We start from the raw sequence: 17062 nt of genomic DNA, 5'->3' as shown, positions 1-17062 counted from the left end.
TAAACAAAACTCCAAAGAGAAAGAGAGGTTCCCAAACTTTTTCATAAGACTGTACCTTTATTACCCCATTATGTTAGCAGACATGCTCCTTCTGACTCCATATATACACTACATTCTATGGATAATAGGCTCAGAGTGCCACAGAATGTAGATTCGATGTTCTCCAGCACTTCTTGGTGTAAATATGAGCCACTCCTTTATTCCTTTGCCCCAAGCAAAAAGTGGAAGGGAACAGGGCAAAGTAACTAAGGGGCTCCTAGCTAGTAGCAGACACATGGAAACAATATGCCAGCACTGGACTGGAAATCTGTAGGTTCTGGTAGCAGCCATTGGGGCTGCTGCAAGGTGCCATAGACAACCACTGGGCCTGTGCAGTTCTGTTTGGGCATCTCTGTACAGTGCCAGGGCCTTTTTGAATCTCAGTCCAGACCTGTCTCCAGGGTTGAAGCCAGTGCGGTGCTCACCATTATTGCAGCTGTCAATTGACTATGGCCACACTCACCACATGCTTACATAAATACCAGTGGAGACAGATTGTGTTGACCACTACAGCTATCAGTGGAAACCAGCAGACAAAAGGTCTGTTGTCATTGCTCTGACTGCCCTATTGCACAAGGAACACAACATTTAATAACATTAGGTGAGATGAAAAGCAGACAGGCACTTTCTGCTTGCACATCATTGTTTTCCTCTGTCAGAGGTACAAATTGCCCTGTGTGCAACTGGTCTAAAGGTGGCCACACACGTTGCACGAAAGATCATTCCCATCCTCCATAGATGTTCAGATAATCGTCAGATATGGAGGTAGTAACAAAAGAATTTCTACCTCCTTCTGCCGATTCAGCCCTGAAGGTAGATTTTGCTCAGGCGCCTTCAATGGCGCCCGATCGGCGAGTCGACCATACACGTACCGAATATTGTACGAAACGAGGTGTATGTCCAGCTTAAAGGTGGACATACACCTTACAATAACTATCTTTCCTGCAACCACTGGTTAATGTTAAGAGCTGATTCGTCAGATATGCAGGTAGAAACAATAGGTATTCTACCTCTATCTGATAATTCAGAATTAACGTATAGGCCTAGTCAACACACCAGTATACACACTTTATTAACATGAGCTCCATGAATAGGGCTTCTGTTTAACATACTTTTTGCCTATTGTTTTAAAAAAAGGAAGGTTTTGTTTATACAGAGCTCTTTATCTCCATTTAAAGGCAGAGGTTGACAAATTGCACTGTATGTCACTGCTCTAAGATCTCTTAAACGGACAATGTACACTTTAACATGAACTCCATGAATGAGGTTTGTGTTGAACATACAATATTTTTGCCTCTTGTTTCAAGCAAGAAAAGGAAATGAAGGTTTTCTTTATAAAGAGCTCTTTAGTGCCATTTAATGGGATACTGTTATGGGAAAACATTTTTTGTTAGCTTACATCACTGTTCTCCTTTAGACTAATAGCATGTGCTAGTGGAGAAAGCTTTTTGTGTATTAGTGGAAACATTGCTAAAACTGCCTATACTGCCTCCAGCTTCCAAACCAAAATTTGTTAAAGAGCCCCACACAACAGAAAAAAACCCCTAATATACCTATCACTGTAATCTGTTCTTTCAAAAAGTATGAACAATTTTATTGCTGAAATTCAGCTGCATAACAGTACTTTCTGCATCATTTAAAACCCTTACAGGGGAGGAGGAACTAAAACACTGATGTTACAAATGGTAACACATTGTCCAAGTCTTACAGACATCATGCTGGAACTACATAACCCACAATGCATTGTAATGCATTGTGGGTTATGTAGTTCCAGCATGATGTCTGTAATTCCCTGCACACGTGATGTGATGTTATTGACATCACGTGTGCAGGGAATTGTGAGACTTTTTCCAACCATTACTCATAGTCTGGGGGTAATTTCATGCACAGTATATGAGGCAATAGGAAATCCTCTGCTACATTATATACTGTTACAGACATTAAGTCCCAACACCCCAGAAAACCCTCTCACCCTTTGAAAAAGCAGGCTATGCTGCATGAAAATTTAGCCATAGTCAAATCTTCAGCACTGCTGAACATACATCTATGTATTAGAAGCAGGTGTCAGAATAGCATTCATCAGAAGAATAGGAGGAAAATCTCTGAAAACCTCCTGAAATTACTGTTTGCCATTACCCTTATAGTAGGTTATGAGGGGTTAGTTTGGCTTCTTCTAGGAGATAACTCCGTTACTAAAATTCATGGCAGCCTAAGGGGCCCAGCAATTAATGGAGATCTGAATAAGTGGTTTCATATGACAATTGTTCCCAACATTATACCTGTACAGGGACCAAATGAAAAAAGTGGTCTTTTAATAGCAGCCCAGAATAAATTAGAAACACAGTTCAACACATGAAATCCACTTTTTATATATTTATTTATCAAGGACTGGCTTGAAACTGTACAGGAAACATTAAGTATAGAAGAAGGAATGATTTCCTCAGATCAGTGATACTTTCTCCAGCGATCATGCTCTACAAAGAGGGGGGGGAAAAAAAACAAATGTATGGTTTCAGCAACAAGTTTTAAGGAACAATTACATAATTAATCATTTATTTCCCTCCTGTACATACAAAAATGCTTTTTAGGCAGATGTTACTTTTCATTGTAATTGTTAGTTTATACTACATTTAACTCTTATACCCCACCATGTCTACTGCATTAAACTGAGGGTTATATAATACCTATTGCAATAAATAACCAGCACAACCAAGCAAACTTGCATTCAAATCTAAATTAGTGTATACTTGGAGTTCTGCTAGTTTTACTAAATTCATGGAAACAATAACCAAAACAGATGGTTGTTTCTTTGCTGATAAACACCTGAAGTGTCCCTCGCCCCTGAAAATGTGCGCGTAGGAGTTTTTTTTGGGGCAAAATCCGTCTGTACAATAGGTGACAATTGCCTTACTGGACAAGTATATGGCGTGGCTCTGCTAGTTTTTGATAGTCAAAGTCTGTGCCACAAGCCATATACTATTAGTGCACATCACTTTAGTACATTTTTGTGATACTTCAAGGTTTCGAGAAGAGGCGCTTAAGAGGTGACATGATAACTATGTAAATAATATATAAAGGGAATAATATAATAACCTCTCTAATGCTTTATTTACCAGTAGGTCCTTCCAACGGCAGGTTATATATAGGCATTATGGTTGAGCGTGATGGACGTATGTCTTTTTTCAACCCAACTTACTATGTTTCTAAAATGGATTCCAAAAATGTCACCCTGATTGCTAGGGTAATATAACCCCAAGCAACCAATAAACAGTTTATCGTCTTGGAATATGGACATTGTTGTTTGTAATTGGGCATATATTCCCCATTAACTGATGATGCAATAAAGAAACTTACTGATATGATCATATTCCCAAACATAGCTCAGAACTACATAACCAGCCAGGAGCATGGCCACTCCTCCAATGCCTCCCTTCTTCACATTGATGTACTTGTTGAAATAGGAGTTATGTCCTAAAAAAAGATTAAAAAATTATACCAAAAAAAAGTTAATAAACTCCAGGAATTATATGCAATCTCAAAACATCATTTATTTAATGTCTTAGAGAATGCCTTTGTGTAACCAAAGGTTTTATCTTAACAGAATTTAAAAAAAAAAAAAATGGAAAATACAAGAGCACACACTTCTGCAGCCTTGTTTTGGCAGGAATCCTTGAGTCAAAAGACTTTCACCTGCAGAAAGTTAGGGTGTAATAACAAGTCAGTGCAGCTTTTGTACTTTATTGGAGGGCTACAATTTTTACCAGGAAAATTATAATTTGTTTGTGTTTTAATTTTTATTTGGGTAATGGAAATATTACAATAAATATGTATTTTCCTGCGGTGGTCACTGAGTAATTACCAGATTCTGACAAAAACAGGAGAAGCATATTGCCACTTAAGAAAATTATCAAAAATTACAAGGACTCGTTGTTAGTGCAGGCATACATACATTCATATACAGACCTTTGCGTAATGATGCAATGATTCCATTTGGTGTGAAATCACGAGTTGACAGCCAGTTGGGCAGCTGACCAAGCTTAATATCCATGAGTCTTCTCTCAGCTAGGGGCACTGCAAGGAGAAAGTACAAGACTTACAAAAAGAAATTAAATATCTCCTACTACTTTTTGCTTCTGCTGCACGTGTAGCTAGAGTTGCCACCTGGCTGGTATTTTTTGTCCAGAAAAGATGGCAACCCTACATGTAGTAGTCACAATTTTCACTGAGCTTCAAGTATTAGAAATCAGTGTTTCAGTCTGAGGGAAAATAGCACCTAATTATTTGTCAGTAAATATATTCACTGCTGAGGCTATAATAATTATTAACACATATTTATAAATGCAGGCTGAGAGTCCACCCCATGTGTTAAGAGGCTGTACAAATAAACGTACAATGAAAATACAGATTAACGTGTACTACTGGGCAATGGCACACAGGGCGATTCTCAGCATTTAACCACCCAGGCTATTTCCAGCTCATCAGGGAGTGGCAGAGCAATCAGAATTACCCATCTGCTGTCTTGAATGCATATCTGGACCCTGTGCACTCTTGGTATAAGTGTTTTTCTCTAGAAAACAATACAGCATTTTCAAGCACTGATTGGCTAACCCTTTAATGGAAATTACCAGGACTGTTAGTGCAAGTCAATGTACTGGCAATTCCAATTATTTTGCTGCAAAAATGGGAATCAACCTGTGTGCCATTGCAGGGAAGTGACCAACACCAATCAAATACCTAGATGTATCAAATAAAAAACAGAACACAAATTATGTATCTTCCTTGAAAGTTTGCCTTTACTTGGCTGGTAGATGTAACACATTAAATGTACATATTGCATTTATCAGGTAAATGGTGATATAGCATATGGTGCCCTATTTCAGTCTGGATTAAAAAAAAAACTAAAAAAAAAACTCCTTAACTGGCATTCCCCATAGACCCTCTCTGGTCTGTGTTAATGGTCTGTGTTGGTGTCCAAACTTCAGTCTCCACTGGTGTTCCTAAACCTAACATTTTTACCTTTTTTGATCTCTTAAATATTATCATTCCCCTACGATCTTACAACTACTGATTTCCCTCATTTTATGCCCCAGCAAGGTCATCAGAAATGATGTTGTCCATCTAGAGTTTAGAAAGTTAAGCATTCAAAGCAATATGACTATGAAGGTTTTCATTCATCCAGGTCATGGTATATCTAGTATAAATAAATCTAAAACAGCTGAAGCTGCTCGGATGAGTAGTGAAACGTCTTCAATGATTACTTAAGTCCATATAGATTTATTTGTACTAGACATTGAAAGCAATGTTTCCCTGACAGCATAAGGTTACACAGAAAAGGGGTCGATCCAAAAGTCATTGAATATCTGCAGGCACTCATTACCTTTTCATCTTTTTTTGATGATATTAAAACAAAACTATAATTCTCCTATACACTCCCAACAACTACAGATATGAATTATGTCATAGGATCTTATGACCCACCAAGGTCATTCGAAATGATTTAGCTTTTCGAGAGTTTAACAGTACAGAATATTACATATCAGATGTCGGACACATTCCAGACAGAAACTGCATTTTCAACCACAACCTCGGAAATGTTTGTTTCACATGGAATCCCACTTCCAATAATACACGCCAGCTCAATGCAATGCCTTGCTCGTCACTCCTAGGGAACAGTTCACAAAAAGCCCATGCCCTTGATCCCCAGGCCCGTGCATCATTTAATTGGAACAACGCTTTTTAAAACCCAGCAGAAAATAGGCCCATGAACGTAATACCTTACCCGGCTTGTCCGCCATCTTAATGACCGAGATGTCACAGGCGCTGCAACGACGGGAAGTGACTAAATGAGAAGGTGAATGCAGGCAGGACGGGAAACTGAACGAGAGGCGGGGAGTCTCCAACGTCACTTCCGCTTCTGTAAACTGCAAGCTTCTTACATAGAACCATACGGAATTCTGCGTGTAAAACATAAGAACAGAACATGAAAACACATTATAAGCTTGACTGCATTTGTTATTGCACATTCGAAGCCGTTTGGTTAATTATATTTTAAAGGTTATTTTAGAAACTAAAAAATTAGATGTGCGTGCATGCTAATCTACATGTTTAAAGCTTTAGTGAACCAGTGGTATTAGTAGCCTTGGGGTTAGTCACCTATTAAAAAGATTGAAACCTGGATTACATTTTCAAAGTCCTGTACCAGTGTCCTATGTTTCTTTTCTCAGGGACCACAAAGTTATGGAATCTGCTTTGCGACAGTTAAACACGTTTTTCTAATTATTATTAAAAGTATGGGGACCCAGTTTTAGGTCCACATCTTACTGTCCCACTCCTGTACTTTCTCACCAGAGCTGCTAGGTATACTCACTTAATACCAAAAAAAAAACAAAAAAACTTTTTTGGCCACGCCTGCTTTGTGACCACGCCTCCACATGCCACACCCACTTTACATGCCCCAGATGTGCCAGTATAATCAATAAATAAAAAGAATAAAGGATATATTAACTTCAAAGGCGCCAGTATGACTTCATTAAATTGGGAAAGGGCATATTAACCCCAGACATGCCAGTAAAATTACTAAATGAAACTGATAAAGGGCATATCAACTTCAGACATGCCAACAGTTCTGTGCATTTTCCAAAGTTATAAACGGACAATTCCAGTGGTACATAAATCTATGTTATTTCCTTCCATTCTTAATCAGTTGAAAGCAAAACAATATTAATGTACCACTAGAATTTCTAGCCATATTAACAAGGCCAGCCTAAGGTTCCCAAACTTATAAGGGCCCCTTTTAAATGTCTGCTAGATTTTATGAATAGATCAGCAATACCCCTGTCTTCTATTCTCCTGCATGCTGTGCTCTGCCAGAGATTCCCAGGAGTGAGAGATATATGTTAGGGGTGGGAAGGTGAAACTGCCCAGCACACAAATAAAAGCAGCAGCCTCTTCTGCCTGATAAAAGATAGAAGGCACTCCCAGCCCCTGACCCGGTGAGCAGGAGCAAGGAGAGGGATGCCGCCAATGCTGATAGTTGACCCTTGCCTGTCACAAATTGAAGAGTTAAGGGGGCGGTGCTTTTTTCCCCCAGAGCAGAGCAGGCACAGCAATCAATTAAATGGCAATGCTGAGAAGCGGGACATCTAACAGTGAATCCGGGACATCGGGCAGTGCTTTAAATATCAGGACTGTCCCGCTGATGTGATTTATGTGATTTATAGGGAATCTAAATTTAAAAAAAATAATGAATGTAACCATACTCAGTGCTTTGAGCAGTTTTGTAATTTACTTGACATTTTCTATATGTATCCTTTTCTGACATATGCATTTTTAAAATGCTAATACCAAGCTTTTAGCTCAACTTGGGAGTCAGTAACCCCAGAGTCAACTGAATATATAAAGTACATAGACAGTTAGGGTGGAGACACACTGAGCTACTAGTAGCAGCTACTTTTTCGGATACCAGACTCCAGAAAGTACCTTTCCATAGACAATACTGGGAATTGCTAAAATACACATAGAGACAGTTATCAGTAAATTATCATTATTGTCTCTTTTAGTATCCATGACAAGTAGCTTCGTGTGTCTTCACCCTTAGGGCAGTGACACACAGGGAGATTAGTTGCCGTTCGAAAAATCTTCCTTGTTGTGGACGACTAATCTAGAATGGATGGCATATTCCACTCCACGGTTTGCCAAAGTTGCCTTGAGACAAAACTTCGGGTGACTCTTCGGCAAATCGCGGTGCCGCATTTGCCATCCCACCGGAGATTTACATTCTTGCCGGTGGGATGGCATTGCGGGGAGATTAGTTGCCCGCGACAACGAAGATTTGTCGCACAGCGACTAATCTCCCCGTGTGTCACTGCCCTAAGCTGACACTTACCATTAAAAAGAGCTGCTGATCTGAGAACCTACTATTTGTAGTCTAAAAGTGTGTAAAACCTAATATCTTAGGAACCACTAAAGTTAGATAATTAAAATGCAAATGTGCACAGGGAACTACTCTGATTTTTGAATTTTTTTAAGTTCAGGCCCCCTTAACGATATAGATTATTGAGCAGTTTTCATGTTTACAGGTACAGGTGACAGAGTATACACTGCAACAGAGCTGTGTTCTAATAAGAATAGTAACATAGATTTTTTCGAAGTTCTGCCTACATTTAGCTTCTTAGCAGCTGCCAGAGCACACAGTGTCACTGACACTCCTGACAAAACCCAAAATGGTGAGCTCCTGTGCAGTAAAGCTGAGTAGAGAATTAGGCTGGTGCAATAAGTTCAGTTTATATACTATATAAATTATGGCATTTCTAGCCATAGGATTTAATTGTCCTTTAAATTAAGGGATAGGTTACTGTCTTGTAAAAGTAAGATGCAATATTGAAAGCAAGCTTTATTACCCACAATGCAGTGTATTCCCAATCATTTCAGTGTAAGTTCATCTACATGGGGGCTGATCAGCCTGATGGAATTGCAGATGATGTATTAAAATAAATGCACTTGCTTGTGGGCTTATGGACTGAATATTTTCAGATGGTGTCACTTCTAGTGCATCATTCCTTAGGTGCAAGTGTACATCTATTGATGCAAGCTGCTGTGGGAATTCTGCAGCTACTGACCTTCAGGAGTGGCTGTAGCTCCAGGGTTCCCCTGCATCAATAGATAATTATGCAAAATTTATAACAGGCAGTGGTACAAAGGCAAATTTATACAGGGGCAAAAAGTGGCATTTTAATGAATGGCGAAAATTTTCCAAAATGATTGCGACTGTGATTTTCATCATAAATGACCCCTTATAGCTTCCAAGATCTTATCATTTCTAAATTGTTCAATTATTTACTGATAATCTGAAGAATCATTTTAAACACCTATGAATATTCCTGTCCTGTTTTAGAAATCACTTCATAGGCACATATAATGTGTTTTAAATCCCTTTGCATCATTTTTTTTAACTAAAGGTAAAATATTGTTAGAATTCTGTTACTGACTGATTAATCTAGTTTACCTGTACTCATCTGATTTTGTTTGAATTACCCATCCACACACTGACCTAAAATGCTCTGTATTAAATTTTGATTTGGAATAGTAACCTATGGCAATTATACACAAGTGGTCATTTAAATAAAAGAAAGCATGTGTAAAGTACAAACATTTTGTTTTCTTTACACACTCTGTTCTGCTTTTTAGAAACTGCAGCAGGCCTTTGCACCCTGTTTTGGAGTGCTGAAAGCATTAGGCAGTAGTCTCCAAGAGGGGCAGACAGGGGAGGTACTAAGGCATCCGCCTCCCACCCCCTACCTGTCTTCTAACATTCAGATGCACAAGTTAGGGAGTTTCAAGAGGCACAGGACACAATAAATAAGGCTAATGTCACACGAAACGTATGGCGCATATTTTCGGCAAGCCGAAAAACGCTTGCCGAGAATACACGCCATACACTTAAAACTCACTCTACCTGTGCCTGTACCCGAATTAATTGAATATGCTCGGATATCCGCATAAAAACATGAGAAAATGCAAAGTCTCAAGTTTTTATGCGGCTATCGGCTACGTGTGCCTGCACCCGAGCATATTCAGTTCTTTCGGGTGCAGGCACACGTAGAAGCATATGGAGCATATTTTCGGCAAGCGTTTTTCAGCTTGCCGAAAATATGCACCATGTGCTACGTGTGGCATTGGCCTAAAGTCAGGTCGGACATTGCATTTTGGACTTTGGAGGTCCTTAATCTTAGGCATTCCATTTTATCCCCAAACATGTATAAATGCAGATGCACTAAAGTCAAAATGTCAGTCACATCCAATAAAATACAAATTCTTTTTCACATTACAATTTACATATCATGTGACATAACTTAGTCACACTTTTTGTTTAATCATTTTAATATCCTAGTCTGCAGTGTGAAAATCCAAAAACCTCTATATCACCTGTAGGTTTAAGTGATTTATTTTTCTATTTTCCTGCTGATGCATTATTGCTCATTTTCTCAGTAGCCTTTACATGTTCCCCTTATATGATGAAATGGATTCTGCCAAATATTTTTGTGGCAAATGAAATTAGGCAGTTAGCTTTATGTTGAGTTATTTTTGTTTGGCCAACTGCCTACTTTTATTTGCCTCAAGAAATACTTGGCAGAATTAATTCATTTCATTGTATAAGGGAACATGTAACAACCACTGAGAAAATGGTAATTCATTGTGATGAGTGGAAGTTATCTTTGACCAGTCCCCCTAATTCTCTAATCACTTTCATGCAACTGCCAAAAGCTGCTGCTTTTTTTCTCTGCAATATTGCCAAGATACACCCCTTTCTTTTACTAAAACACTGCTAAAACACTAATCCATGCACTTATACCATTTAGACATACCTCCCAACATTTTAAAAATGGAAAGAGAAGATTTTGACCAGACCCATTTTGTGACCCCACCCCCTAAACACCACTCCCATTTTACTAAATTTGGCAGGTTATTTGAAGTTTGAACACATTTCCGGGGGTTTTGTGTTTAAAGTGTTATTACAGTTTTGCTAATGCAGGTGAAATTGCCCTTTAAGATGCAAGTCTCAGTTCACCCAAGAGACCTGTTTAGCTTATTAGTTACAATTTTATCTAAGTGCAGGTGTGGCCTGTTAACTTTCTGGGCTCTCTGCCAAAAGCCTACTTATTTAATTAAATGTGAGGAACAATGTATCTAAATGCAGGTGCACTTGTTAATATTTCGGGGCTCTCTGCCAAAAGCTACTTTTTAATTAAATGTAAAAAACAATGTATCTAAGTGCAGGTAAAGTTCGTTAAGATTTCTGGGCTCTCTGCCAAAAGCTACTTTTTAATTAAATGTGAGAAACAATGTATCTAACTGCAGGTGAAGCTTGTTTAACTTTCCGGTCTCTCCGCCAAAAGCTACTTTTTAATTAAGTTTGTATCTTTTTAAGTGTTCAGTGCAGGAGATCAAAGGGAAATTAGGGACTTTTCAGTAAGAATCCAGACTGCAGGTTGAGCTGTTAAAAGAGGGACTGTCCTGCAGAAATCAGGACAGTTGGGAGGCATGATTTAGATTACTATTATCTCACTGGTCTCCCACACTCCCACCTCTCTCCCCTGCAATCTCTCTTAAGCTCTTCTGCTAGGATTCTCTTGCTTTCCCTTAAGAGAGAACCTGTTCAGCCCCAAGTAAAATCTCTAGCATGGCTGCTGCTAAGCAAAGGATAGCATACCAAATATTTTTGCTAACTTTCAAAGCCCTTCACTCCCTGGCTCCTCACTATATTTCTTCACTCAACGTGTATGTTCCTGGCCATCTCCTCCACTCCTCTCAGGGCCACTGCCTTTTATGCCATCCACACACATTGCCATATCTCATCTTAAACCTTTATACCTTATTGCTCTTTAAGAAAAAACTCAGATTCTTCAGATTCTTCAGATTATTTAATTATCTTGTCTAGTCCTGCACTTAAGGGCCAACCCCCAAACTTTGTGCACTTTTACCATCCAATTTGTGCCTGTATGTTACCTACCCACTTAGATTGTTAGCTCTACAGGGCAGGGACCTCTTTCCTACTGTGTCTCATGCCACATGGCATGTATATATATATTTATTATCGCAGTTGTCACCGTACCTTTAAGGAATGGCATGTCTTTCCTGGAGGAAACTGAAGGTAGCTAGCCTCACCTACACCTCCCACAGAGCAGAACAGTCACTGAGGGTAGGAACAGGACTGGCACTTGTGGAGGAGTGTCAGGAGTGCCATAGGTAACCGGGCGTCAAAGCAGAATCGACAGGCAAAAGCGTAGTCAGGCAGGAAAGTGGGTCGGTCCAGGCAGCAAGGAAACAGGATCAGGCAGAGGTCAGGTACACGAAAGATCAGGCAAGGGAATAACGCTCAGTGTCAGTTTCAGGCAACAGGGATCACTTCGCAAAGTGTCTAGGCCAGAGTCCTTTGCGAATGCACATGTGTGCATCATCCAACCAAGATGCGTCAGTGTGCGGTGTTAATTCTGACGCATGTCCACGCGTGGTGACAATTTGGACGCGCGTCCATCCCAACGCATTCAGTAATGTCGATGCGGCCTGCGGAGCGAGCAAGCCTGACATTTATTGTATTCATTAAAATATGTTTCTATTAAGTATAGAAATTAGAAAAAAAAGAAATCTGCTACTTTCTCCGTTGTTTTTTTAGATATACTGGCAATATGTCAGTTATCTTCAACCCTCAAGAGCCAAAGCTGAAGACACTGAATGTCAAACTTATTTACTCCCAGAACACAGGCAGGATGAAATACAAGTCACCGCTGATGCCATCAACAGACAGACAATGACAACATTGACTCGATGTGCCTGAGAAATCCCTCAATTAATTAACTTGGTTTTGTAAAGAGCAGATGTTGTTTATATGTCGGGAAGAATTTTCTAGTTCTTCATACATAACATAAGATTTAAGCTTTATTATAATATGGTTATTAAATAATCAAAAGTTAGCAAAATATGAAATTGTTCACTAAACTCCAATGCAGTGTTGATATAGAAAGACAAAGTTAACTTTCTGACTACTGTTTTAGAATCTGCATTATTACAGACAAGAAAAGGACTTTTTTCTCAATAAAAAGAAATATTTTTAATATTGTGTTATAATTGCATTTCATAGTTCACTTCTAATAATGTTCTTGCAACAAGGGTTTGTTTAACTGTCTACTGGTGTTAAATATTAGCTGGGTTACCTGATTTATTGACTGTGTATTGTGCCGAGAAACCTTTGATACTACTGAAACTAAACATATACTGACACATGCCAAAATAAGAAGCACGGTCTATGGCACAAAGCTTGCCCAAACAGCACTACACTGAAGGCAAAGTGCTTGATTACCTTCTCTTTGATTGGTTGAAATTTTAAAACCATTAACAGAAAGAGTTTTACATTTATAGAGTTACATTTGTGAGTTGCTGCATTTCATGCACAGTTAATGCATATGTGCTAATGTATGTTATTATTTTTAAAGTGCAGGCCACACTATGGTGCAGATTTAGTGAAGCACAAATATCACAATATTAGTTAACTAGAAAGGGAAGTTTAAGAACAAACTTCATGTTGGGTTAAAAAACATGAAGTCACTGAATGGGCTCTGCCCACTTTCTCTGACCTTGGACCACAGTTATACAGTAAAAACCACTGTGCAAAGTTTGGGGACCCTGGTTTTAATAGTGTCTGAATGGCAGCAACTTAAATTTCCCCACTGACATCAACGACATCTGATTGGCGGTTGGTGACTCCACCTTTTTCTAACCTGGAACTGCAGTTACCCAGTGACTAACTCTGCGAAGTTTAGGGACCCTAGGATTAATAGTTAAAGAACGGCAGCAATTAAAATTTAAACCAATAAAAGTCAATAGGTGAATTGTGATTAGTGGTTGGAGGCTCCGCCCACTTTTTCTAACCTTGAGTCGAAGTCACCCTGTGACAAATAGTTTGAGAATGACAGCATTTTAAATTTAAACCAATAAAATTCAATGGATGAAATCTGATTGGCTGTTAGTGGCCCAACCTACTTTTTTCTATTTTTGAACTGCAGTCCCCCAGTGACCAACTTTGCAAATTTTGGGGACTCAGGCATTCATTGTGAGGCTGACAGCATTTTACACTTCACCATTGAAAGTAAATAGGTGAAATGTTATTGGCTGTTGGTGGCTCCGCCCACTTTTTTTCTAACTTTGAATGGCAAATACCCAGTGACTAACTCTGGAAACTTTAACAACCCTGGAATTAATATTTAAATAATGGCATCAGTTTAAATATAAACCAATGAAATCTAATGGGTGGAAATGGATTGGCTGTTGCTGGCTCCTCCCACTTGTTTGGGAACCCTGACATAAATAGTGTGAGCAAAGCAACATTTTAAATATAAACCAAAAAAAAATTCAATAGGTGAAGTCTGATTGGCTGTTGGTGGCTCCACCCACTTTTTAAAACCTAAAAATGCAGTTCCCTAGTGACCCTGGTGTTAATACTGTGAGAATGGCAGCAGGTTGAATTTCCCATTGAAAATCAATAGGTAAAATCTGATTGGCTGTTGTTGGCTCCACCCACTTTTTCTAACTCTGAACTGCAGTTACCAGGTGACTAGCTCTGCAAAGTGTGGAGACCTTAGATTTTCATCTATCTATAGGTGAAATCTAATTGGTTGTTTTTGGCATCACCCACTTTTCTAAACTTGGAACATAGTCACCTAGTGACAAACTGTGCAAAGTTTGGGGACCCTGACATTAAACTTGTGAGAATGGCAGCAGTTAAATTTCCCCTCTGAAAACAATGAAAGAAATGTGATTGGCTTTTGGCGGCCCCGTCCACTTTTTCTAACCATGAGTACAAAGTCACGCAGTGACTGACTGTGCAAAGTTTGGGAACTCTGGCATAAAATTCAATAGGTGAAATCTGATTGGCTGTTGGTGTCCCCGCCCACTTTTTCAAAACTAAAACTGTAGTCCTGTAGTGACCAACTGTGAAAAGTTTGGGGACCCTGGTGTTAATACTGTGAGAATGGCAGCAGGTTGAATTTCCCAATTTAGAGTCAATAGGTAAAATCTGATTGGCTGTTGGTGGCTCCACTCACTTACAAAAATACAAAAAACATTAAATGCATAGTCACCCAGTGACTTCCCAAAGTTTGGGAAGCCTGGCAACAAACCAATAAAAATCAATAGGTGAAATCTGATTGGTTGTTGGTGGCTCCGCCCACTTTTCAAAACTAAAATTGCAGTCCCCTAGTGACCAACTGTGAAAAGTTTGGGGACCCTGGTGTTAGTATTGTGAGATTGGCAGCAGGTTGGATTTCTCCATTGAAAGTCAATAGGTAAACTCTGATTGGCTGTTGGTGGCTCCACCCACTTTTTTTTACCTTGAACCACAGTTACCTGGTGCCTAACCCTGCAAAGTTTGGGGACCCCGGTGTTATTACTGTGAGAATGCCAGTAGGTTGGATTTCTGCCAAGTCAATAGGTAAAATCTGATTGGCTGTTCACATCTCCGCCCACTTTTGGGCATCCAACAATCATCATATTTTCATTCAGGCTGAGCCCATGATGGTGTGATTCAAGTTTGGGGAATGTAGCCTCAAAGCTGTATGTTTGGCAGCAGTTTCAATTTACCCATAAAAGTCAATGGGTACAATATGATTGGCTGCTGTTGGCCCCTCCCACTTTGTGGGTTTTTTTTTTTTAAAAAAACCTGAATGCGTAGTCACCCAGTGACTGACTGTGCAAAGTTTGGAAAATCTGGCATCAAACCAATAAAAATCAATAGGTGAAATTTGATTGGCTGTTGGTGGCTCCCCCACTTTTCAAAACTTAAACTGCAGTCCCCTAGTGACCAAGTGTAAAAAGTTTGGGGACCCCGACGTTATTACTGTGAGAATGGAAGCAGGTTGAATTTCCGCCAATCAATAGGTAATATCTGATTGGCGGATCACAGCTCCGCCCACTTTCAAGCATCCAATAATCATCCTATTTTCATTCAGGCTGAGCCCATGACTATGTGATTCAAGTTTGGGGAGTGTAGCCTCAAAGCTGTAAGATTGGCAGCAGTTTCAATTTCCCCATTAAAGTCAATGATTAAAATTTGATTGGCTGTTGTTGGCCCATCCCACTTTGGGGTCATCCAACAAATGTTGCTGCTTCATTCGGGGTGACCCCATGATTATGTTATTCAACATTTGGGGGTGTAGCTTCAAAGCTGTAAGATTGGCAGCAGTTTGAAAATCTTCCCTGTCAAAGTCAATGGGAAAATTGGGGTGTTCGGAGCGGCGCCACAAAAAGACGGGGGGCCGGATCGCTTAGAAAAGCACAAGCAACCTGCTCCGTTATAGGGCAAAGATGTGTGGGGAGTTTGGGTGCTGTACCCCTAAAACTGTAGGAGGAGTAGCGTTTAGAAAATGGGGGGCGCTAAGAATAAGAAGAAGAAGAAGAAGCGGAAGAATAAGCTAAAGTCGAAGAACAGTATGTTGGGGTTTTCAACCCAACATAATAACTTTTTAGTCAATCATTGTGCATTGGTGGGTTTGGTGGGTGGCCCCATAACTTTAGGTAAAATTTATCTTCCCCAACTGCCCATTTCTCTTTTGTTGTAACTTTTAGGGAGGCGGTGTCCTGTGTAAACATACAGTTTTGAAAAAGCTCACATGGGCAAAACAGTAAAGAATTAAAACAGATCCTATTTTAGCCAAGCCATTATGAGTGATAATAATAAAGAATATAATAATAGTGTAAGCATATGAAGAAGGAACTAATGTCCTTAACTGGCAGGGGTGTCTGTATGAGGTTATCAATAAGGGTGGAGGCAAAAGTAAGTAATAATTTATTTCTGCATACAGACTAGTTTTGGCACAAGGCCCAGACTGGCAATCTGTGGATTCTGGTAAATGCCAGAGGGGCTACAGTAAGATGCCATAGACAGTTACTGTTTAGTCGGCTGGTGGGGGCCATTTGAGAATCACAGTCGGGGCCTGCCTGGCATTGTGGTATGTTACCTTGTATGCAGGAATTTCTCATTTCCTTTGTACTGGTTCACTTTTTTGCTCATCTGAAAATGGGAGTTTTAAATCATTTGCCTTCTCTCAGCTCATCCAAAGGAGGATCAATAAGGAACTGCTGTCAGAGAGCTGGAAAATGAGTGCAGACAGCAGCAGTTTTATTATATATTAGCTCAAACATGCACTTGGTGATTTGGTTAGCTATACTTATTTCAATACTTATTTTGCAGTACAGTACATATACTGCAAAATATTTTTAAAATTATTGTTTAAAAGGAAAAAAAAGGGGGTAGAAAAGGGAAATGGATGGAAGAACTCCACTGAAAGTCCTTAGGGACACATGGACGATGCAGAACCGAAATTTTTTGAGTAGTTATAATACCATCATTTAGTAGTTGATTAATCTGGCCCTTGACAAAGATCCAATTGGTGGACCCCCCTCACCTGGCACAAACAACTCATCCCCCACTCTTTCTCAAGTTGCATTTAGATTTTTACTCATAAAATATTCA

At 39.5% G+C, this 17062-nt stretch overlaps 1 protein-coding gene across 2 annotated transcripts; it reads right to left on the bottom strand.

Annotated features, from left to right (window-relative positions):
- Window positions 1-2392: 2392 nt before the first annotated feature.
- On the bottom strand, window positions 2393-5909 carry atp5mf (ATP synthase membrane subunit f). Of its 2 annotated transcripts, none has more exons than XM_012970448.3 (4): window positions 5814-5909; window positions 4003-4110; window positions 3394-3510; window positions 2393-2513 (listed from the first exon to the last, which is right to left on the bottom strand). In XM_012970448.3, exons 2-4 carry the CDS (start codon window positions 4085-4087, stop codon window positions 2485-2487), a joined length of 231 nt encoding a protein of 76 aa, XP_012825902.1. In that variant the 5' UTR covers window positions 4088-4110; window positions 5814-5909; the 3' UTR covers window positions 2393-2484. The 2 variants fall into 2 exon arrangements, with proteins under 2 accessions (XP_012825902.1, NP_001017095.1); NM_001017095.2 differs by having other exon boundaries at window positions 2403-2513; window positions 5819-5842.
- Window positions 5910-17062: the final 11153 nt, after the last annotated feature.

This window comes from Xenopus tropicalis, chromosome 9 (assembly GCF_000004195.4).
Source record: "Xenopus tropicalis strain Nigerian chromosome 9, UCB_Xtro_10.0, whole genome shotgun sequence".
In the NCBI taxonomy this organism is placed as follows: Eukaryota; Metazoa; Chordata; class Amphibia; order Anura; family Pipidae; genus Xenopus; species Xenopus tropicalis.
Note: the sequence above shows the minus strand (reverse complement) of the source record. Positions and strands in the feature narration are given on the sequence as shown.

Bases quoted from the DNA above. Each gene is read 5' to 3' on its own strand.
- atp5mf (NM_001017095.2), bottom strand. The intron at 3,511-4,002 runs GTCTGTATATGA...ATCTTTTTTTAG, and splicing joins CATTGCATCATTACGCAAAG to GACATAACTCCTATTTCAAC. The intron at 2,514-3,393 runs GTAAGTTTCTTT...CCCTCTTTGTAG, and splicing joins TTGGGAATATGATCATATCA to AGCATGATCGCTGGAGAAAG.